This window comes from Urocampus carinirostris, chromosome 6 (assembly GCF_059441175.1).
Source record: "Urocampus carinirostris isolate Australia breed hairy pipefish chromosome 6, RoL_Ucar_1.0, whole genome shotgun sequence".
NCBI classification, from domain to species: Eukaryota; Metazoa; Chordata; class Actinopteri; order Syngnathiformes; family Syngnathidae; genus Urocampus; species Urocampus carinirostris.
Window position 1 is genome coordinate 44,300,976 of NC_142354.1, and position 22,623 is coordinate 44,323,598.

The following is a 22,623-nucleotide window of genomic DNA, read 5'->3' on the forward strand; positions in this document are numbered from 1 at the left end:
GCCGCACCTGTATATAAGCCGCATGCGCCCACATTTAAACATGTAACACAAACACAAAATTAACCCAAACCCGACTTCAAGTCCCGCGATTGAAAATAAATGCCCTCCATTCAAGTCCACAGTCCAAAAATCACAGCCGGCAAAATGAACGGAAAATGATACCGGTACTTAAGGTTTGATGCAGACCTGCAGAGTCCGGGTGCTGTTGAAAGTAATCCAAGGAAAAAAGTGTACATTTCCAAAGGTAAGGGTGGGAAAAATATATCAGATGAACACATTTACTCACGCAACTCCTTTTTCTTTAACCAACTTTTTACCCCCTCTTCTTTCCTTGTCTGTCCCTCACCTTTAGCGGTCCCCACTTAAACTCGGCACCCCGCGTTTGTTCTGCCCCTCATTTTTCGTTCACTCGTGCAAAACATATCAGGATAAGTGTCTAAAATAAATACATGAAAAAAATATACAGTTGCAAATACATATTATACATGGGATACACATAATTACAAAGAAAGACGGTACACCGAGAGAGTTTTCAAAGCTTTAATAATAATAATATAGCTTTGACAGGGCAGTTACTGGTAGCAACACTCGAGCGCCGCTAGCGGCCGTTAGAAAAATTGCATAAATTGGCCGCATCACTGAATAAGCCGAAGGGTTGAAAGTTAAGCGGCTTATAGTCCAGAATTTACGGTATATATGAGTGACCACTTGAACGAAATTGACTGTAGTGTCCGTGCATGGCTTGAACATTCTATATTTATTCTGTTGTTTAATTTTTACAAGCAAAATAGCCCGTCATCGCCAGGCTTATGCAAGATCATGTTCAGTTGCTTGGAGTGGTCAGTGGTCGAACGCTGTAGTACCCAGTTTAGCCGCCGGGGGGTGTTAACCACCTCACAAAAGAACACCACACGAAAGCAGATGTTTATCAATGTTGTTGGTATTTATCGGGCGTGCCTTGACACAAAACTTAGCTAATGACACTCACGGAGGCCTAGAGTAGAACTGTGTACATTTCCATAATGATTTTCATTTTGTTTCTGTCGCATTTTATGTTCGTTTTGCCGGAGATCAAAGATATCAAAGCCAGGAGAGAAAGCTTACCACGTGTTGTGAGTCATCATTTGATTCATATGTAGTTTTTTTTGTCTTTTATTAGCATATTTGGTATTGGAATAATCCAAAAGTCATTGAAAGTAATCCAGTTAAAGTAACCCTACCCAACCCTGTGTATATGTATGTATATATATATATATATATATATATATATATATATATATATATACAGTATGCAATAAACCATTGATCATTGCTAGGATCACATTCCAAAAGCCCATTATTAGCAAAATCTGTGAAGTTAAAAGTGTTACCTATTTTTACTATTACTAAACAACAAAATATTCTATTACACATTTAAATCATAGCATTACTTTATCCAAACGAGAACTAAGAACTGTACATGTAAATATAAATTAATATTATTTTTACCAATACAGACGCTGCCCTACTTACAAACCAGACAATCTTTCGTAAGTTGAATTTGTTCGTAAGTTACTTCAGTGCTATATTTTGTATGGAATCTATGTTAAGGCTTGTATAAGTAACCTGTATTGTTTGGTACTGAAAAAAATAAACATTTCATAAAATAATATGCTCTATAAGGATAAATAAAGTTGAGTTTAACTTACTTTTTGGAGATGCGCTTCAAGAGGTCCTCCTCTATAATAAAAAGTGTTCCGGACCATTTTCTCAACCGCATCAAGTGTTCTTATTCCACTTTCATTTCAATAGAAACGGCTCGCCCCCTCTCTAAACTTTATACCAACCGAACTGAATGGATGCACAGCATATTAAACAATAAACATGTCAAAGTTCTTAGTGCGCTGGAGATACAATATAGAATGTTTACACACGAACTAGGAAGAGGAAGCGGATTTCTTCTTCGGGGTGGATGCTGGGTGACCTCTCACAGCGCCACACGCTGGTAGCGGCAGAAAAAAGCACAACAGTAATGTCCTGTACTCGGAAAAAGGTGCACAAAACAAAATATAACTTACAGCAAAGTCCGGATATTTTGCGACATCCCGAAAAAAATGATCGTATCGACTGTTTTTTGTCACTCGAATGTTCGTAAGGAGGGGAGCGTCTGTACTTTCTTATGGACTGTTTAGCTGTTTAGCCAATCAGAATGCAGAACACAATGCATGATGAAAATCTAAAACGAGACCTTCAAGGGTTTTCCGCGTTATAGCAAGCAAGAGATTACTGTACAGTAATCCCTCGGTTTTCGCGGTTAATGGGGACCAAGACCACCCGCGAAAACTGAAAATCCTCAAAGTAGCGGGGGAAGCGGCAATGACTAAGCATTGTGTCAGGGCCTCCCCCCCCCTTCACAATAAGAGTGTCCACACCGTGTCCTCAGTTGACATAAGCTCGCGTTTAATGGCTTCAAGTCAATAAATGCTTTTATTGAGAAGGTAAGGTGTATTTTTTAGACCCGCGAAGCTCTGAACCCGCAAAAGTGGAACCGCGTACTAGCGAGGTTCCACTGTATTGTCCTATTTGGTCAAGGGGATCCAGACTCAGAAGCAAGAGCCGATATTGTAATTTCCTTTCGGAGTCCATAGTTCATCATCCGACCTCATGGAAAGCTACGTTGTCTCCCTAGACTAGCATCATATTGTGCTGCTATAGATATGGGAAGTTTCCTCATCACCTCTTGCATGCATTTACTGAAACAGATCCAGGCAAACATTAAACACATGCTCCATGAAAAAGAACAAAGTGGGATTACAGTGGGACCTCGGTTATCGCGGTTAATGGGGACCAAAAGCACCCGCAAAAAGTGAAAATCTGCGAAGTAGCGACGCCCCTTCAAAAGAAACAAAAACCTTTGCAGTACACCCCCCCTGTATACAGTACACCATATGGAATACGGTTAGAGAGAGAGAATCTTGTTAAACGATCAAACAAAACAAAGTTTAACTTACGTCTTACAATAAGTTCTTCTAAGCGTAGTTGATAAAAAAGACCTGTACGATGAGGTAATAACCATGAATGACTGCACAGGGGCAGGAAGACCTTTACTGCTCCTCTGATGACGATGTAGGAGAAGCTGCAGGAGGCGGCGTCATGGATATTGTCGGGCTACGCTAGCGTAGCTATTTCCTGCTTTCAATTTGTCCGATAAACTCACTTTTTCGGTAATTGTTAGCATCTTTCGCTTTTTCTTCGGTTCACAAGCTGCACCAAGGGATGAAGAGCGTTAAGGAGCCATCACGAGGACTTCACAAAACTTTAAAAGACAAAGGCTACAGTAATGGCGAGAAGCGTACTGTATTGTGCTGTACAGTATACGTAAAAGATATGCGTGGCATTCTGTAGTGAATGGGCCAATGGGGAGTCGAGTATTCAGCGAGTGCTGGCCAATGAGCTAGCGTTTATGGCCGTGACGCTTAGCGTATACGTGCATTTCTTTGTGTTTTAAAATTTTGTAAAATGATGCAATTACTAATTCTAATTGAATATTTCAGTCATCATGCCCTTCTGGAAATGCAAGGGTGACAGGCTTGTCTGTGGAAACCACAGAGGTATTAACCTTACTCTCCATCCCGGGCAAGGTCTTTACCAGGATCTTGCTCAGCCGTGCACTTCCAGCAATCAGAAGCTGCCGCCGTCCCCAGCAGGCTGGCTTTAAGCCCAACCGCTCCACAACGGACCACATCTCTGCCGTCCGTTTGCTGATAGAGAAGACCCGTGAATTCTGTAAAGATCGCCATCTGTATATCGGATTCATTGATCTGAAGGCCGCCTTTGACACCGTCTGCCACCCTTCACTGTGGAACATCCTCCAAGCTCTCGGAGCACCACCCAAGATCATCGTCCTGTTCAAGCTGCCGTGTCCGTATCAACGGCATTGACTCCGACTGGTTTAAAATCTCCAGCGGCGTTCGTCAAGGCTGCGTGGCTGCTCCCGACCTTTTTAATTGCATCATCGACCATCTGATGTTCAGGGTTAGTGAGCGCATCCCCGGAGTTCTTTCGGCAACTACCACCTGACTGACCTGGAGTATGCTGACGACACCATCATGCTCAGCACTTCCTACAGCCAGCTGAGAGACGCTCCGGGCATTTACAGCGAAGAGGCAGCGCGGCTTGGCCTCCAAGTGAGTTGGACGAAAACCAAGTTCATGTATGTCGGTGATGGACCAGATCCACCTCCCATCCAAATTGGTTGCGACATCGTAGAGCCTGTCAAGAGCTTTGTGTATCTGGGGTCCATGGTGACAATGGGGACCTAAAACCAGAGATTCTCCGCAGAAGAACCCTGGCAGCATCTGCTCTGCAGTCTCTCTGGAAACCACTCTGGCGGCACCAGACCATCGCACGCAAGACGAAGCTCCGCATTTACAACTTCGCGTACTCTCTATCCTGCTTTATGGCTCAGAAACATGGCCCCTGAACGACACCCTGGCCACAAGAATCGACGGTTTTGATAGCAGGGCTCTCAGAACCATCGAGTACATCAGTAGCCCCAGCGAGTCTCCAATGAAGAGCTCAGAGCCCGCACGTGCCAGCCCCGAGCATCTTCCTTGGTCGCACAACGCCGCACCTGCTGGTTTGGCCATGTCCTTCGTCTACCACCAGACCATCCGCCATTCTCCAGTTTGATCCAAAAGCCGCAGGCTGGAGACGACCACGAGGGAAACCCCGCACTCGATGGCTCGACGTCGTTGCGGGCGACCTCCAACAACACGGAGTTGCAGTAGAGGATGCAGAACAGCTGGCACAAGACCGCCAACATTGGAAAAACCTGGTCGGCTCAACGCACAGGGACGGGACCCCCCCGACCTTCGCTGGAGCAATTTTTTTTAATTTTTTTTTAACTATTACAGGGCGCGAAGCTCTGAACCCGCGAACATCGAAGCGCGAAGTAGCGAGGTCCCACTGTATTTGCAATGATTCAGCTCACCTGCAGATCACGGGATGGTTCACACGGATTACCAACCCATTGCCTGGATCGAGTTGACAACAGCAAAAATGACACTTTGCTCTCCCCATAGAAGGAACAATTTTAAAGTTTTCCGTCAGCGGCAATTCTATATTGTCCGTCCCTTGCTCTACCTGCTGAGCCTGTTGGGTTAAAACAAACAAACATACACAAAACATTTTTGGGCTTCAACGGTAAGGGAATTCCATACCTGTCAACATTAGGTGACCCAAAGAGATATGTACCCATGTTAAAGTCAAACATTATTAAGACTATTTGGTGGCTATATTTGCACAGATAAAATACATGTATATAGTTTAATTCTACATGATGATGCTGGATGAAGTCCAAACAGAGAGAGGGAGTGGTTTATTTTTGCCTCAGAGAAATCGGTACACACAAGAACATGACTTCAAAATAAAAGAATACAAGATTGATAAACGTACAAGAGATATAATTACACTCATTGTTGAAACGTTACTTTAGGTGTGTGTGTGTGTGTATGAGAAACATTGTTTTTATATTTAGTAATATAAAAACAAGCTACCTTGAGACAGAAATTCAAGAGATTTACATTGAAAACCTGACAAGCCATATTTTATTCGATAAAAAAATCCATTTTTTAACGAAGGTCTTTTCTGTTGCAGGACGTGAAAGGTGAACCTATGGATGATCATTTGCAGCTAGAGTTGCCATGAAAATATCTTGGACAAATCAGCAATTGATATTCTCCCTGGAGACCTATTTTGCGTCAAAATCATACCAGAGTTTACAGATTCCGTTTCGAAAGCGTTTCCATTGTCACAACTTTCCATCAAAATCGACGATTGTGAGTTGGATGAAGAAGTTCAGAGAGCATGGAACTGTAGTGGACCTGTGTTCTAAAGCCACAGGGGGAACTTATTCAGGCAGGAAGAAGAGTGCAAGGACAGAAGAAAACATTGCTGCAGTGAGGGACTCAATAGGACGCAGCCCTAGGAAATCGGTGCGTACACGCAGCCAGGAACTCGGAATGACCCTAACGAAGTTGAGTAAAGTCGGTTGAAGTTTTTCGAGAACCGGCTTCTTCGGCTCGGCTCACTAAAAGGAACCGGCTCTTTCGGGTCCTAAACGGCTCTTCAGGTTGTTTTTGCTTCTTTAATCCCAACATGACTAAATATTATGTAAAATTATGCACAAAATGACTTAAAGGAAGGGGGGAATAGAACAAAAAAAAATACCAAAATGAAAAAGTTGTGAAAAGCTGAGAAAAAAAAAACAAAAGGAAGAGAAAAAAAGAAGGAAAATTTTTGAAAAAAAAAAGCCAGAAAAGAAAGAAACAAAGGAAAAAAGTCAATAGAGAACAATAAAAAAAAGTAACAGCTCGGGAAAAAATAAACACAATGAGATTTTTTAAAAGGATTTTTTTTTAAAAAGTAGAAAAAAAACACGGAAAAAGAAGAAAAAGATTGTGTTGCATTCAAAAAATGTCCAATAATACCAAGTCAATCTTGTTGCCAACATTGTACTTCCACTAAAACAATGTGATTAAGTACAGTTGTGTATCGTGCAACCGACTCAATAAGCCCCCAAAAATGTTAGTATTATGCGTCAAAAGATACCAGGAAAAAAAAGAAATGAAAATCTTGTGAAAGAATTGTTGTAAAAACAAATGACGTTTGTAGGCCGTACAACCTTTGCAATAATACATGAGTCAATTCATTCAAAAGTGAAAAAAAATTTGCATTGCTGGAAACCCAGAAAAATGTAAAGTGATGTCAAGTTTTGGACATGTTTGATAATGACTCAGTTGCCACACTTGGGATTGCTGTTGCTCACTGCTGTTTCAAGCGTTGCTCACCGACTTTGTGTGAACGATCAGACCTGTAAGGAAAATTACAGGGAACATTGGTGGTCATGAGCAAGCACGGGATCAACGGGCCTTTTTTTCATTGATTTTGATGGAAAGTCGCGACAATGGAAACACTTTCGAAACTAAATCTGTACACTCTGGTATGATTTTGTCGCAAAATAGGTCTCCAGGGAGAATATCTTCTGCTGATTTTTCCAAGACATTTTCAGGGCAACCATTGCTGCAAATCACCTTTTCCGTCCTGCAACAGAAAAGACATTCGTTAAAAAATAGATTTGGTATAGAATAAAATATGGGTACGCATCTTTTTGGGTCACTCTGTACCTGAAGATTACCGGTATACAATAACCTCTTGTAAACCGTTGAAGAAGAACCGGCATCCTGTCATCGCAGCAATCACAAAAGTAGCAGTACTGATATCGAAAACCGTAATATACCAACTCACCGATGTGAGTATTACATCTAGTTCAATTTAAAACTCATATCAGTGATTTGGTTTGTCTGCTTGCCGATCGATACGATACCTTAAAACTAGTACCGGCATCGTAGGAGGGAATTGCAATCGTTCATCGAATCAATTGCCCGAAGTTGAGAGTCAGTGTTGTGGTTTGCCCGCGTCCCTGCGTCCTAGACGCATCGTTTTTGCTGGGGACGCATAGTGTCAAATCAACGTGCGTCCCCGGGACGCAACTTTTTTAACACAAAATTGTCATTATAACCCGATTACTTTTATTTTTAACAAAGATTTACCACACTCCAAACTTTTCGTCAGGCGGATCCGCCATTGTTGTTTCGGTCTCGCGGTTCGAGTTTTCGTCTGCACGCCGATCTCGGCCAACGAAATCTCGTTGCTTCGAGATTACGTCATCGTTGCTGTGGTGGTCGCCGATTTAAGGTGAAGGCTAAGTAAAACCAACACAAAATTGGTAATTTCTTCAGTGTCAGTAATAAGTCGAAACATAATACAGAAAGTCATAACAACGGCAATAATTCCGGCACGAAAAAATGGCGGAGAAATTCTTCGGAAGATCGCGGAGGCAAGGAAAACACATGTGTTGAAGCGAACGATTCGACGAAAGAAAGTAAACAAAAGAATACTGCTAGCAAGAAAAGGACTTTTCTGCCAAAATGGACTCAATTATATTCCTGGTTACGCTATGAGGACGATGATAATGGATTGGACCTTGAGAAGGCATTACAACTGTGGCGTGACAGCAAATCACGAAGAATATCTCATCTCATCAGCTGTACTGCTTATCCTTATTAGGGTCGCGGGGGGGCTGGAGCCCATCCCAACCATCTCCGGGCAGTGGACACCCTGAACTGGTTGCCAGCCAGTCGCTGGGCACACAGGGACCGACAACTCACTCGCTCAGTCACACCTAGGGACAATTTGGACCGGCCAATTCACCTGAAATGCACGTCTTTGGAATGTGGGAGGAAACCCACACAAGCACGGGGAGAACATACAAACTCCGCACAGTAAGCCGGTAGCTGGATTTGAACCCACGCAGGAGGTTCCCACGACCTCAGAACTGTGCCGCACACGCGCTAACCACTGCGCTGCCGTGCTGCCCTCACGAAGAATATATGAACTGAAAAATCTGAAGTGATAACTGCTTCGTATTACCAATTAACTGTGATGATTAAAACTGAATGAATATATAGAATTTAATTATATATCTGTCGTTGATTTACAATTTAAAGCTCGATACCACTAAACTTTGGGGAGCCCTAGATCTCTGTTGGGACCCATAGATTTTTGAGCATGTGAGTCCCCGGGACCCATCACTTTTCACAGATTGAAGTTGTGAAGTTCAACCGTTTTTGGATACAAAGTGTCTCACCTTCCGGAGAAGAAACGTGGCCAACTTTTCCTGATGGATCCGCCGAGCCTCTTCCCCTACCGGCTCGTGGCCCTCAGGAACCCGGTATTCCGCCGGCCGCTCATGACTGCACATCTCACACCCGGGACGAGTCGGTCGGTTTATAAATGTGCAGCTAGGGCACGCCCAACCGTCCTGAGAGACACAAGAATGTAGACGCCGGGTGAGGTCTGCATTTTGAGAAGGGCTGTACACGTGGAGTGTATGCTGACCTGAGCTCTAACTCGAGGCGGCGGAGGAGGAGCAACTCGGGGAGGAGGTGGAGGAGCGGTACGAGGAGCAGGAGGTGGTGGGCTCCTTTTTGTTGTTTCTGGCGACTCTTTGATAGCTAAAACAAATGCACTCATTTGTTTGCACTCTATGGGTGAGAATACAGAGGAACCTCGGTTTTCGAACGCCTCTCAGTTCGAACAAATCGGAGTCCGACCAAAAATTTAGAGAAATTCTTGCTTCGCTGTTCGGTCAAAAAATCGGAGTTCGAATGCCGGTAATGCGGTAGTACGTACGGGTGTTTTAGCCCCTTATCATGCCTCCGAAGAGAGCCAGTGCAAGCAGCAAAGTTGCTACAGGTGAAAAAAGAAAAGTAGTGCGTACAACTATTGCATTTAAGAAAGAAATAATAGCCAAATATCAAGCAGGTGTCTGATCCTCTCCTCACTGTCCACCTGCGCCTGCTGCTGACCACCACAAAGGTAAGAAATCCTATGCATAATTATTTTCTTTATCCTTTCCTTTTTATTTTTACTTGTTCATGTTAGCGAAATCTTTCGTACGGAAGATTACGGTAACGCGAATGTACGATTAGCCTGGGTTAGCTTTATGTTTACGTTAAACATTCAAGGTAAACATTCAGGGTGGTGGAACGGAGCCCAACATTCAGGGACGCAGCCCCCTTTCCAATGAACTGCTCACCACTTGTGGAGACCCGGGTGCTAAATGACTTGTAAACGACCTGATTTTTTTTATTTTTACACGTTCATGTTAGCGTAATCTTCCGTACGGAAGATTACGGTAACGCGAATGTCTGATTAGCCTGGGTTAGCTTTATGCTTACGTTAAACATTCAAGGTAAACATTCAGGGTGTTGGAACGGATTAAAACGATTTACATTATTTTGAATGGGAAAAATAATTTCGGTGATCCAACAAATCGGTTTTCGAACAGGGTTCTGGAACGGATTAGGGTCGAGAACCGAGGTTCCACTGTAGTTGGGTTTTGGATGACTAATGTAAAGCAGGGGGTCTCCAACATGGTGCACCTAAGGACAGTAGCCTGTGGACCTCTTCGGAAATGAATTCACCAGTTCTGGATCATAATGATTTTCTAGTAAAATATTTGTTTTTCTGGTTGACTGTGTCTTTGTGTAACTTTTTCATAATTCTTCATCCCTTCTCACCCTGAAGTTGATTTTGCTTGGGCTTCAGATGAGACTCAGACAGGATAAACAGGAAAGCCCGGTCGCCGTCACGACGGATGCCGTGACTGTAAAGCGTTTCTTGCTCGCGAGCTAGCCGCTTTCCGATTACCCAGCGCTGTCGAGCTGGGGGGAAGTTATACTTTTCCTTCACCTGGAAAGCAGACATAAATAACGTGATGATGCATTCTCATCATCTCATTAGCTGCACCGTTTATCCTCAGTAGGGTCGCGGGCAATGTTCCCTCTCAACTGCCTGCACATTTTCAGTGCACAAGAATATCTAGCCAGCGCAGTTTTTCGGGAACCGGCTTCTTCGGCTCGGCTCACTAAAAGGAACCGGCTCTTTTGGGTCCTAAACGGCTCTTCGGGTTGTTTTTGCTTCTTTCATCCCTATATGACCAAATAGTATGTAAAATTATGCACAAAATGACTTAAAGGAAGGGGGAATAGAACAAAAAAGAAAAATAATACCAAAATGAAAAAGTAGTGAAAAGCTGAGAAAGAAAAGAAACAAAAGGAAGAGAAAAAAGAAGGAAAAAATCAGGAAAAAAAGACAGAAAAAAAAGAAAAGAACGAAACAAAGGAAAAAAAAAGTAAATAGAGAACAAAAAAAGTAACAGCTTGGAAAAAATAAACACAATGAGACTTTTTTTAAAGGAATTAAAAAAGAAATAGAAAAAAAACACGGAAAACAGAAGAAAAAGTTCGTGTTGCATTCAAATAATTTCCAATTATACCAAGTTAATCTTGTTCCCAACATTGTACTTCCAGGAAAAAAAATGTGATTAAATAGAGTTGTGTATCGTGCAACCGACTTAATAAGCCCCCAAACATTTTAGTATTATGCGACAAAAGATACTAAGAAAAACAATAAATGGAAATCTTGTGAAAGAATTGTTGTAAAAACAAACGACGTTTGTAGGCCGTACAACCTTTGCAATAATACTTTCGTCAAATCATTCAAAACAGAAAAATAATTTTGCATTGCGGGGAACTCAGTAAAATGTAACGTGATGTCAAGTTTTGGTTTGATAATGACTTAGTTGCCACATGCCACACTTGGGATTGCTGTTGCTCACTGTTGTTTCAAGCGTTTCTCACCGACTTTGAGTGAACGCTCAGACTTGTGGAAAATGACAGGGAACATTGGTCGCGGGGGTGCTGGAGCCCATCCCAGCTAACATTAGGCTGTAAAATCCAAAACATTTGGGAAAAAAGCTATAAGAAAGTGAAACTACAGTCTCTAAAGCAGGGGTGTCAAACTCATTTTACCTCGGGGGCCACACGATAGAACAAACATTCTTTCGGGGGCCGGACTAGAATATTAGAGAGAAACAAAAAGGGAGAAAGAAAAAGAGAGAAAGAAATAAGACAAAGTGAAGGAGAGAGAAAGAGAGAGGGTGGGACAATGAAAGGGAGAAAGGGAGAAAGAGAGAGAAGAGAGAGGGAGAGAGAATGTGAGAAACAAAAAAGATATAAAGACAAATAGTGAGAGAGGGGGAAAGAAAGAGAGAGAAAGAATGATATCCAAAGATAAATAGAAAGAGAGAAAGAGGGAAGGAGAGAAAAGAGAGGGAGAGAAAGAGAATGGGAGAAGGAGAGAAGGGGAAAGCAGGAGAGAGCAAAAGAGAGAAAAGGAAAAATGGAATAGAGAGCAAAAGAAGGTAAAAAGACACAGAGAGAGAAAGAGACAAAGAGAAACAAAGAAAAAGAGACACAGAAAGTGAAAGAGAGAGAGACACAGAGTGAGAGAAAAAGGGAGGAAAAGAGAGAGCGAGAGAGAGAGAGAGAGAGAAAGAAATAGATTCAAGTACACCGTCTTTGTGAGACGCACCTGGTTTTGGCAACATCAAGTGGACATATTTAGACCTGCAGCTCGTTTTTCTCTTTCGCTTCTCTGAGCGTTGTCTCACGGGCCGGATTCAATCCCTTAACGGGCCTGATCTGGCCCCTGGGCCGCATGTTTGACACCCCTGCTCTAAAGGAACCTTTTTCATATGCCGTTTATCGAGTTAAATATATAAACAAGGGGAAATGTATGCATATTTTAAGCTGGTGTGTCAATTTGTCCCAGTTTACGGTTGCCCCTCTAACATACAAGATTAATTAGTGAGCAACAGCAATCCCAAGTGTGGCAACTAAGTCATTATCAAACATATCCAAAACTTGACATCACGTTACATTTTGCTGAGTTTCCGACAATGCAAAATTTTATTTCACTTTTGACTGAATTGACTCATGTATTATTGCAAAGGTTGTACGGCCTACAAACGTCATTTGTTTTTACAACAATTCTTTCACAAGATTTCCATTTTTTTTTCCTGGTCTCTTTTGTCACATAATACTAACATTTTGGGGGGCTTATTTATAATAATAATAATAATAATTTCCTTTCTATTGTCATTCTTTGTAACAATGTACACAGAACGAAATGTCGATACACCTGACCCGTTGTAGCGAGCCGATGCAGCCGCAGCCAACAGAGGGCGCCGCCATTTTACCAATGTTATAAGTCTTAGGTATGACTCGGCCGAGGCGCGAACCAGCGACCTCCCAGTCTCAAAGCGGGCGCCTTACCATCTAGGCTACTGAGCTAGTTGACTATACACAACTGGATTTAATGGAAGTACAATGTTGGCAACAAGATTGACTTGGTATCATTGGAAATTATTTGAATGCAACACAAACTTTTTCTTCTTTTTCTTTTAATTCCTTTAAAAAAATCTCATTGTGTTTATTTTTTCCAAGCTGTTCCTTTTTTCTTTTTGTTTTCTATTTACTTTTTTTCCTTTGTTTCTGACTTTTTTTCTCAACTTTTCACTACTTTTTCATTTTGGTATTTTTTTCTTTTTTGTTCTATTCCCCCTTCCTTTAAGTCATGTTGTGCATAATTTTACATAATATTTGGTCACGTTGGGATTAAAGAAGCAAAAACAACTTGAAGAGCCGTTTAGGACCTGAAAGAGTCGGTTCCTTTTAGTGAGCCGAGCCGAAGAAGCCGGTTCTCGAAAAACTCTACTGACTTTACTCAACTTCGTTCTACTTCGACCTTGACTTCCAAATACCGCATTTAGAACACAACGTCAGGGGAACTTGTGTATTTTTACCTTCATGCACTGTAACTTTGACCTAATTCGCTTTTTAATTATCAATTTCGAGCCCTGATTTTTGTGAGCTGGCTAGATTTTCTTGTGCGCGGAAAAGATCCGGGTAGTGCGCAATTACGCACACACGCAGCTTAGAGGGAACATTGCGTGTAGAGGACCCACCTTATGCCTATTTTCAGCAGCCCAAGATTCCATGTCATACTCACCTCATCTTTAAGTTGGGCGATGGTCATTCCACATGAAACTTGAAGAGTCACCGGGGTTGCGGCTTCAGACTGTGCGTCCTCCACACCAACAGACAAGCTACAAAATGTGCCAAATTGAGGGCAGAAGGAGTTAGTCATAGGTGGAGGATTCCACAAAGTCAATTCCCGGCCTTAGTTTGGCTTTACCCGCACTATGCCCATTTTGCACATCTGGTTAGCTGCTCCTCTTGCACTCTTTGCACTACTGTATAATACTATACATAGCTATACTTATTTAGTATATTATTAGTACTTCAATACTCCAACTCAATACAGCATTTTATTTATATCTGTACATTCAAGGAAACTGTGCGGATCAGATGTATCGACATTTCGTTCTGTAAACACGTGTACAAGAATGACAATAAAGCCTTGGCCCTCTAAGCTGCGCGTGTGCGCAATTGCGCAATGCTCGCACATTCTCAAAATCTAGCCAGCGCACAAAAAATCAGGGCTGAAAATTACTATTTAAGAAGCAACTCAAGTCAAAGTTACAGTGCATGAAGGTAAAAATACACGGGTTCCCCCGACGTTGTGTCCTAAATGCGGTATTTTGAAGACGAGTCGAAGTAGAACGAAGTTGAGTAAAGTTAGTAGAGTTTGTCGAGAACCGGCCTCTTCGGCTCGGCTGACTAAAAGGAACCGGCTCTTTTGGGTCCTGAACGGCTCTTCGGGTTGTTTTTGCTTCTTTTCATCCCTATATGACCAAATATGATGTAAAACTATGCACAGAATGACTTAAAAGACAGGGGGAATGGAACAAAAAAGAAAAAAATACCAAAATGAAAAAGTAGTGAAAAGCTGAGAAAAAAAACAAAATGAAGAGAAGAAAAGAAGGAAAAATTTAGGAAAAAGACAGAAAAAAAGAAAAGAAAGAAAGGTAGGAAAAAAGTAAATAGAGAACAAAAAGAAAAAAGTAACAGCTTGGAAAAAATAAACACAATGCGAATTTTTTTTTAAAGGAATTTTTTAAAAAATAGTAAAAAAAAACACGGAAAAAAAAGAAAAAGTTTGTGTTGCATTCAAATAATTTCCAATGATATCAAGTGAATCGTGTTGCCATCATTGTACTTCCACTAAAACATGTGATTAAATACAGTTGTGTATCGTGCAACCGACTAAATAAGCCCCCAAAAATGTTAATATTATGCCACAAAATATATCAGGAATTAAAAAGAAATGGATATCTTGTGAAAGAATTGTAAGAACAAACGACGTTTGTAGGCCGTACAACCTTAGCAATAGTACATGATTTAATTCATTCAAAAGAGAAACATCATTTTGCATTGCTGGAAACTCAGCAAAATGTAACGTGATGTCGAGTTTTGGACATGTTTGATGATGGATTGGTTGCCACACTTGGGATTGCTGTTGCTCACTGTTGTTTCAAGCGTAGCTCACCGACTTTGTGTGAACGCTCAGACCCGTAAGGAAAATCACAGGGAACATTGCCCCGGAGGGTTAAATAATACAAATAATGTAGTCGTACTTAATGGAGTCTTGGGGGTAGGCCAGCCGGCTGATGCTCACACACACCGGCAAAGACAGTCCACACAGCTTCTGACTCAGTGCCGCTGCTTCCTTTTCGTCCCCACAACTCAGAGCTTCACTCAGACGCTTTGCCAGCTCCTCCGCTTTAAGCAATAATGAATAATATAAATCGAATGGGAATAACATATTGGAATAACAAAAGGTGTCATTCCTTTTTTTTTTGAAAAAAAAATAAAAATAAATAATAATAGTAATAAAATGGATAGAAAATCATGTACCATACGTCACTAGACACTTTACTCTCTATGCTGAGGTTAAGCCAGCAAAAACAACAATAAATAATCTAATTATCACAATTAAAAAAATACTGAATTTATTCATGTATAACATGCACTATATTTGTAAAAAAACAACTCATAGTTTAGGTGTGCATAATACACAAGGTCTGACATGAGCATATTACCAGGGTTAGGTAGGGTTACTTTAACTGGATTACTTTCAATTACTTTTGGATTACTATTATGCTAATAAAAGACAAAAGAAATATAAATATAAATATGAATAAAGTTACTAAATTTTGTGCAGGCTTGGGGAGTAACGGAATACATGGAACGGCAAAAATGATGTCGGCAAGCTGTTTGGATTGATTTTCATTTTGTTTCTGTCGCATTTTATGTTCGTTTTGCCGGAGATCAAAGAGATCAAAGCCAGGAGAGAAAGCTTACCACGTGTTGTGAGTCATCATTTTATCCATATTTAGTTTATTTTGTCTTTCATTAGCACAATTGGTATCGGAGTCATCCAAAAGTATTTGAAAGTAATCAAGTTAAAGTAACCCTACCCAACCCTTGAATTGTTGAGTTTTTTTGGTAAAATTATTTTTTTGGGTGGTTGTGTCATGTCCTGCACGGTCGTCATGGCACCCAGCTGGTCCTGCCCCTTGACACCGGCTGAGACACATTGACTTGATTGCGTGTGGGATACTTAAGCGCTCCTTTTGGGACTGCCCGTTGCCAGACCATTGCTTAACTTGAGGAAACACCTGTTCATGCCCGTTTGTTCTGAGCAAATACCTAGTTTGAATTTTGATTGCCTTTAAGCCTGTTTTGTTTTGTCTTTGGTCCCTTTGTGTTGGACAACTTTTATTTTCTAAATTAAAGTGACGGATCGTACACGCAAAATGAGTTCACACTTCCTGCCTCCTGGTCCGTTCCTTGACAACCCTGCATATCACCATATTCAAGGCAAGTACACAATTTTTACGGCCAAATTCAAGCACTTTTAAGGATTATCAAAGCTAATATTATATTTCTCCAGTACCATTAAAAGCCAAAACCTGGTGTGAATCATGTATTTGGCAAAGCCACAAATATAGATTTTTAATCGTGCGTGTGCATTAATAAAGACATAAGATTTGGAGATCTTGAGTAAATTGCAAATATATATAATATACAACATAATATTTGTATTCGAGTCAAATCTTTCCTCGTTTAGGTGTTGTGGGGTAAAAGTAGTAATATGTAGCTTTAATTTTCAGTTGCAGGAAGTTCTTTCCAATACAGATTACCACTGGGAAAAGTTACGTTTATGTTGTTTTACATGGGCCAAATGTCCATAATTGATGCGTAATCAGGGTTGGGTAGGGTTACTTTAACTTGATTACTTTCAATTACTTAAGGATTACTCTAATAACAAATATGCTACAGCTTGCCAACATCATTTTTGCCGTTCCATGTGTTCTGTTACTCCCCAAGCCTGCACAAAATTGAGTCATTTTATTCCTATTTAGTTTCTTTTGTCTTTATCAGCATATTTGGTATTGGAGTAATCCAAAAGTCATTGAAAGTAATCAAGTTAAAGTAACCCTACCCAACCCTGTGCGTAATCCTTACTTGTGTACACATTTGATGGTGGACTGTTGAGGTGTCCTCTACAGCATAACCCGTAGGGGGCGATGCCACTTCATAGGACAATGCCGTGCAAACTAATGTCAGCTGCTGTTCATGACGAGGGACATATCATGGCAAAGCAAAGCCACTGGAGAGCAGTGTCAGTGTCATTTTTAAGCGAACTTGTTTAGAACATGGCGACAAAATCAAATGTATACAAACACTGTACCCAAAATTCAAGCACTATTTAATCCTTGAAAACAAAAAATGAAAATTCACGCATTTTCAAGGTTTTCCAGCATCCGTACGAACCCTTCATATTTCAACAATGATGGGTCAGTAGTACATTACCATATTTGAGCAAAGATTGAGCAGTAAAAAATATCGCTGACCATATTTACACAACATTTGACATAACGGGATTCGAACCCGGATCGCATTGCTCTGTTCAACACATAGAAAAAGGCTTCAAACTATGTTTAGGGTGGAAGATAATCGAACTATTGGTATCAATCCGCTCCAAGCAAATACATAGTATTGTATTTTCCGCACTATAAGGCGCACCTAAAAGCCTTTATTTTTTTCAAAAGCTGACCATGCGCCTTATAATACAGTGCGCCTTATATATGGATCAATATTAAGTCGCAAAGTCTTGCAACTAATGCAGCAGCCGCCGACTCGATTTTCCCCTGAATGCCAAGTAGTCCGCGGTGTATGCTGGGATTTATTTACCGGCGTTTCATTGGCTAACCAATGTGTCAATCATCATTTGAATCGATCACTATTGGCTAAAGTTATTCGGAGGTAAAGGGGGTGGATCCTTTTTATCATTTACAGGCTGGCATAGGCTAAAGCGGCAAAACAAAGCCTGCAATTGGCCGAAAAAGATGAATGTGAATAGCACGTTGGGTTGACGGCATAGAGAAAACAGTATTTTCCCATTCTGTACTGTATTTGTAAATATTTTACTCTCCTGGACCATGGTTGCACATTATTATTGAACACAACGACTTCGGTGAGCTACTCCGGCTATATATTTTCCCTGTATCTTATTTCAGACTGAACTCGATGTTTCTGTGATAAGCGGTGCAGATAATGGATGGAATGGAGTGTCTATTTTTAAATTAAACTTAATTCCAAGTGTTTATTGTCATATGCACAGTAAAGTTGCGAGTGAAAAAGAACATAGAAACTAAGGAATGGTTGGTATTTCTTGAATCCCAAGACTTTAACCTTCCGAATGATGGAACGATGCATTTGAGTGACATCGTACGGACACCGCATCCGCACGTGTTCTCGACACGTATTTGCGTCTTTGCAAGCTTTGGGAATGTTAAGGGGGTAAGAAGTTGGACTGAACTATCTGACTGTTTTGTCCACGTTCCCATTGTAGCGCCTTATAATCTGGTGCGTCTTATGTATGTCAAATATAGGACCAAAAACTATTTTTTCGGGGTGCGCCCTATAACCCGGTGCGCCTTATAGTGCGGAAAATACGGTAGTATCAATCAATACCGTTATGAGACTCAAATTTCTCGTAATAATAATTAAAAATAATGAAACCCCTCCCCTTTTGAGTTATTTTATAATTACGATTAAAAAGTGTCTATTTTTCTAAAAAATGACAGGCAAACTTTAAAGTAAACAAAAATATGCACGTAAATATTTCTATTACAACTGTTTCGGAACAAAAGTCAGGAGTCGAACCCAAAAACAGTAATGTAACGAAAATTCAAATATAACAAAGTTAAGAAGACAACTAAAATATCTTGTTTTCCGGAATACAAAGCGCACCAAAACCCGAAAGTGTGCCTTATAATCCAGTGCGCCTTTAGAGAGCTGGAATTACGGCAAATATATCCAGCAATAACAAAATCCTTCTACATACATTTATTAGTTTATGAACAAGTCGTTTCATTTTAGTGGTGAAACCAGATCCACTATAAAATATGTTTCAATCTTTATTTTTTTAACCTCATGCACATTATAGTTTGATGAATAATCTTTCACAAGGGGGTGTTTTTGAAGGTGCGCCTTATAATCAGGTGCACCTTGTAGTCTGCAAAATATGTCACCTCTCTTTGCACAATTTTTATAAAATAAAATCAGTAGTACAAATAAAGGGTAACCACGATTGAATCAAATTTGATACAGCAATATTTAAAGTAGGAAGACCGTATCCATCTTGGGACAATAATATTGATTGAATATCGATAATGTTTTGACCATTTCAGACATCGAGGCGAGGGGGCTTTCCTGGCACGCCCATGGGAGGAGCCTGCACACCAGCTTGCGGAAAAAACCCGTAGGGAAGATCGAGGGAGGAGGCTTCACAGAGACTCGAGCGACACTAATCCGGCCATATATTCGATGGAGTTCACTTCGCTAAATTATTTAAGAAATTAAATCTGCCCCCGTGATCCATCCTTTCAAACACACGTTAAGAATATTACTAGAACAGCTTTTTTTCCATCTTCGCAACATTGCTAAAATTCCCCCGATGCCGTCTCAGTCGGATGCGGAGATGATAATTCACGCGTTTGTTACTTCCCGTCTCGATGACTGTAGTGCCCTACTCTCCGGTCTCCCCAAGTCCAAAATCAAGAGCCTTCAGCCTTCATTACCATGATCCGGGTTTGAATACTGTAGTTCTTGACACAATGTTTGAGACCTCATTTGAGCTGAGAAAATGTGAAAAACATGTTACACTGATTTTTTTAAAAATACAAAATTAGGGGGTGCATATTACACACAAATAAATGTATGCACCAAATTTAAGAAAATAAAGAAAATGAATACAAACGACATACCATTGTGTAAATGAGAAGCCGGTTTTGGTTCCTTTTCCATGGGTGATTTCAAAAAAAGAAAGGAAAATGTGTTTTCAGTAAGTAAAACGGTAACTCGTTGAGTTGATCGCTTAACCAATTGCAACACCAGAAAATAAAATAATCAAGTAATTGAACCGATCAGATTTTGTCTTCCATTAAGGCCGTCCGCCATTCTGCATGAAGCAAATGAAAATGAAAGTGGTTTGAAAACAGGTAGGACAACAGAAGAGATGATGTCATATGTGAGCCGCACCTTCTAAAAACAGCTAGCTAATAACACCTTTGACTTTTTTTGAAACATTTGATTGAAAACGAAGACCACCTATTATGGTATGTTATGTTTTATGTTATTACCGGGTTGGGTAGGGTTACTCTAACTAGATTACTTTCAATGACTTTTGGATGACTCCAATACCAAATATGCTCATAAAAGACAAAAGAAACTAAATAGGAATAAAATGATGACTCACAACAGGTGGTAAGCTTTCTCTCCTGGCTTTGATCTCTTTGATCTCTGGCAAAACTAACATGAAATGCGACAGAAACAAAATGAAAATCAATCCAAACATCATTTTTGCCGTTCCATGTATTCCGTTACTCCCCAAGCCTGCACACAATTGAGTCATTTGATTCCTATTTAGTTTCTTTTGTCTTTTGTTAGCATATTTGGTATTGGAGTCATCCAAAAGTCATTGAAAGTAATCCAGTTAAAGTAACCCTACCCAACCCTGATTACCGGGTTATAATTATTATAAGTTGAGTAAAAAAAGACTCGGTTAAGCATAAAAACTTCATTTCAGTTAGAAATTCAATGTCCTGTAAAATCACAGTGACCCATCGCTGGTGAGCTATTTTACTTAGGTGTTCATAGTGGGCTACCTGGTGCCCTCGTGCACCATGTAGGAGAACCCTGTTGTAGACCTTTATTCTCACCAAAAACAATTAATGAAGTGAAATGCTAATAATAATAATCTCATCTCATCTCATCTCACTAGCTGCACCGCTTATCCTCAGTAGGGTCGCGGGGGTGCTGGAGCCCATCCCAGCAATCATCGGGCAGTGGGCAGGGGACACCCTCAACTGCTTGCCAGCCAATCGCAGGGCACACAGGGACAGACACACTTAGGGACAATTTGGACTGGCCAAGCCACCTGAAATGCATGTCTTTGGAATGTGGGAGGAGTCCGGAGTGCCCGGAGGAAACCCTCGCAAGCACGGGGAGAACATACAAACTCCGCACAGGAAGTCCGGTAGCTGGATTTGAACCCACACAGGAGGTTCCCGAGACCTTAGAACTGTGCCGCACACACGCTAACCACTGCTCCGTCGTGCTGCCCACCTCATAAAAATAATAATAATAATAATAATAGGTTTAGGGTTATGGTTAGGGTGAGGGTTAATTTGGTAAACAGTACATTTTAATATTTATTCCTAACACTCTGAACATTGACAAATGTATTATCAAAAATGTAGGTGTCATATTTGACCCTGATCTGTCCTTTCAAACACACGTTAAGAATATAACTAGAACCGCTTTTTTTCATCTTCGCGACATTGCTAAAATTCGCCCTATGCTGTCTTAGTCAGAGGCGGACATTATAATTTATGCGTTCGTTACCTCCCGTCTCGATGACTGTAATGCACTACTCTCCGGTCTCCCAAAGTCCAAAATCCAGAGCCTTCAGCTGGTACCAAATGCTGCAGCGAGGTTTTTAACAAGGACAAAAAAGTCCGATCACATCATGCCGATTTTGGCTAACCTGCATTGGCTCCCTGTTAGCCTAAAATGGGATTTCAAGGTTTTCTTGGTACAAAATCATGCATGGACTTGCTCCCTCATATCTTTGAGATTTAATTTCCCTATATGTTTCGGTCCGGAGCCTTGGCTCTGAAAATGCTGGTCTACTAGTGATCCCAAGAGCCAAGAAGAGATCCGCAGGTTCGAGAGTGTTTTCCATTCGGGCCCCGGTGCTGTGGAATGCTCTTCCCCCTGAGATCTGCAACCTCAGTGGATATGTTTAAATCCCATCTTAAAACACACTTCTATTCTATAGCATATGAATAACCTATATTTTTTGTTGACAATATCTGTGTATTATTTGTTATTGCAACATCCATTGCAGCCTGGTCATCCTGAAAGGGGGATACCACATGTACGTTCCCTTCTCAAGGTTTCTTCATTTTCCCCATGTTGAGGTTTTTGAGTTTTTCCTTGCTCTCATGTTGGTTCCAGATCAGGGGATGATGTAATAATAGTCTGAAAAATAGTGTAATAACCTGTGCAGCCCTTTGAGACTCTTTGTGATTAAGGGCGTCACAAATAAACATGATTCGACTTGACTTAAAATTGTTATACAGCACAGGTGTCAAACAGGCGAGACAACACTCAGAGAAGCGCAAGAGAAAAACAAGCTCTCTTTCTCCCACTCTGTCTCTGTCTTTCACTCTCCGTGTCTCTCTTTTTCTCTTCCTTTGTTGCTCTTTGTCTCTTCCTCTCTCTGTATCTTTTAACCTCTTTTGCTCTAACTTCCTTTTTTCCTTTTCTCTCTTTTCTCTTTCTCTCTTCATACCCTTCGTGCTTTCTTTTCTCTTTTCTCTCCTTCTGTCTTTCTATTTCTCTTTGGATTTCTTTCTTCCTCTCCCTTTCTTTTCCCCCTCTCTCACGACTTCTTGTCTTTTGTTTCTCACGCTCTCTCCCTCCCTCTCTTTTTCCTCTCTCATTTTCTCTCCCTCTTTCTTCTTTATCTCTTTTTCTTTCTTTTTAATCTACTAGTCCAGCCCCGACAGAATTTCTTGTTCTATCGTGTGGCCCCCGAGTTCAAATGAGTTTGACACCCCTGTTATACAGGGTACATAATTTGAAACGATCAAAAAACATATAATTTGACCCAGATGTTCATATGTCAGATGGATTG

General features: G+C 40.9%; 2 protein-coding genes across 4 annotated transcripts in view; one reads left to right on the forward strand and one right to left on the reverse strand.

Moving 5' to 3' along the window:
- Window positions 1-526: 526 nt before the first annotated feature.
- On the reverse strand, window positions 527-19,895 carry LOC148364873 (ranBP-type and C3HC4-type zinc finger-containing protein 1-like). Of its 3 annotated transcripts, XM_088337286.1 has the most exons (9): window positions 19,688-19,895; window positions 19,502-19,558; window positions 14,987-15,131; window positions 13,459-13,555; window positions 10,125-10,296; window positions 8,941-9,056; window positions 8,690-8,863; window positions 4,973-5,133; window positions 527-2,732 (listed from the first exon to the last, which is right to left on the reverse strand). In XM_088337286.1, the coding sequence occupies exons 1-9, from the start codon at window positions 19,725-19,727 to the stop codon at window positions 2,642-2,644; spliced, it is 1,053 nt and encodes a 350-aa protein (XP_088193412.1). In that variant the 5' UTR covers window positions 19,728-19,895; the 3' UTR covers window positions 527-2,641. The 3 variants fall into 3 exon arrangements, with proteins under 3 accessions (XP_088193412.1, XP_088193413.1, XP_088193414.1); XM_088337287.1 differs by lacking the exon at window positions 19,502-19,558; XM_088337288.1 differs by lacking the exon at window positions 4,973-5,133.
- Window positions 19,896-19,960: 65 nt separating this feature from the next.
- The window catches only part of necab3 (N-terminal EF-hand calcium binding protein 3), a 53,598-nt gene continuing 50,935 nt past the window's right edge, over window positions 19,961-22,623 (forward strand). Inside the window, exon 1 of the mRNA XM_088337290.1 lies at window positions 19,961-20,038. Within this exon, the coding sequence (XP_088193416.1) occupies window positions 20,036-20,038 (3 nt within the window). The 5' untranslated portion in view covers window positions 19,961-20,035. The remainder of the gene's footprint in view (window positions 20,039-22,623) is intronic.

Bases quoted from the DNA above. Each gene is read 5' to 3' on its own strand.
- LOC148364873 (XM_088337286.1), bottom strand. From the start codon at position 19,727: ATGGAAAAGGAACCAAAACCGGCTTCTCATTTACACAATG. The intron at 8,864-8,940 runs GTCAGCATACAC...TGTGTCTCTCAG, and splicing joins CGCCTCGAGTTAGAGCTCAG to GACGGTTGGGCGTGCCCTAG. The intron at 5,134-8,689 runs GTGAGACACTTT...TTAACCCAACAG, and splicing joins CCACGTTTCTTCTCCGGAAG to GCTCAGCAGGTAGAGCAAGG.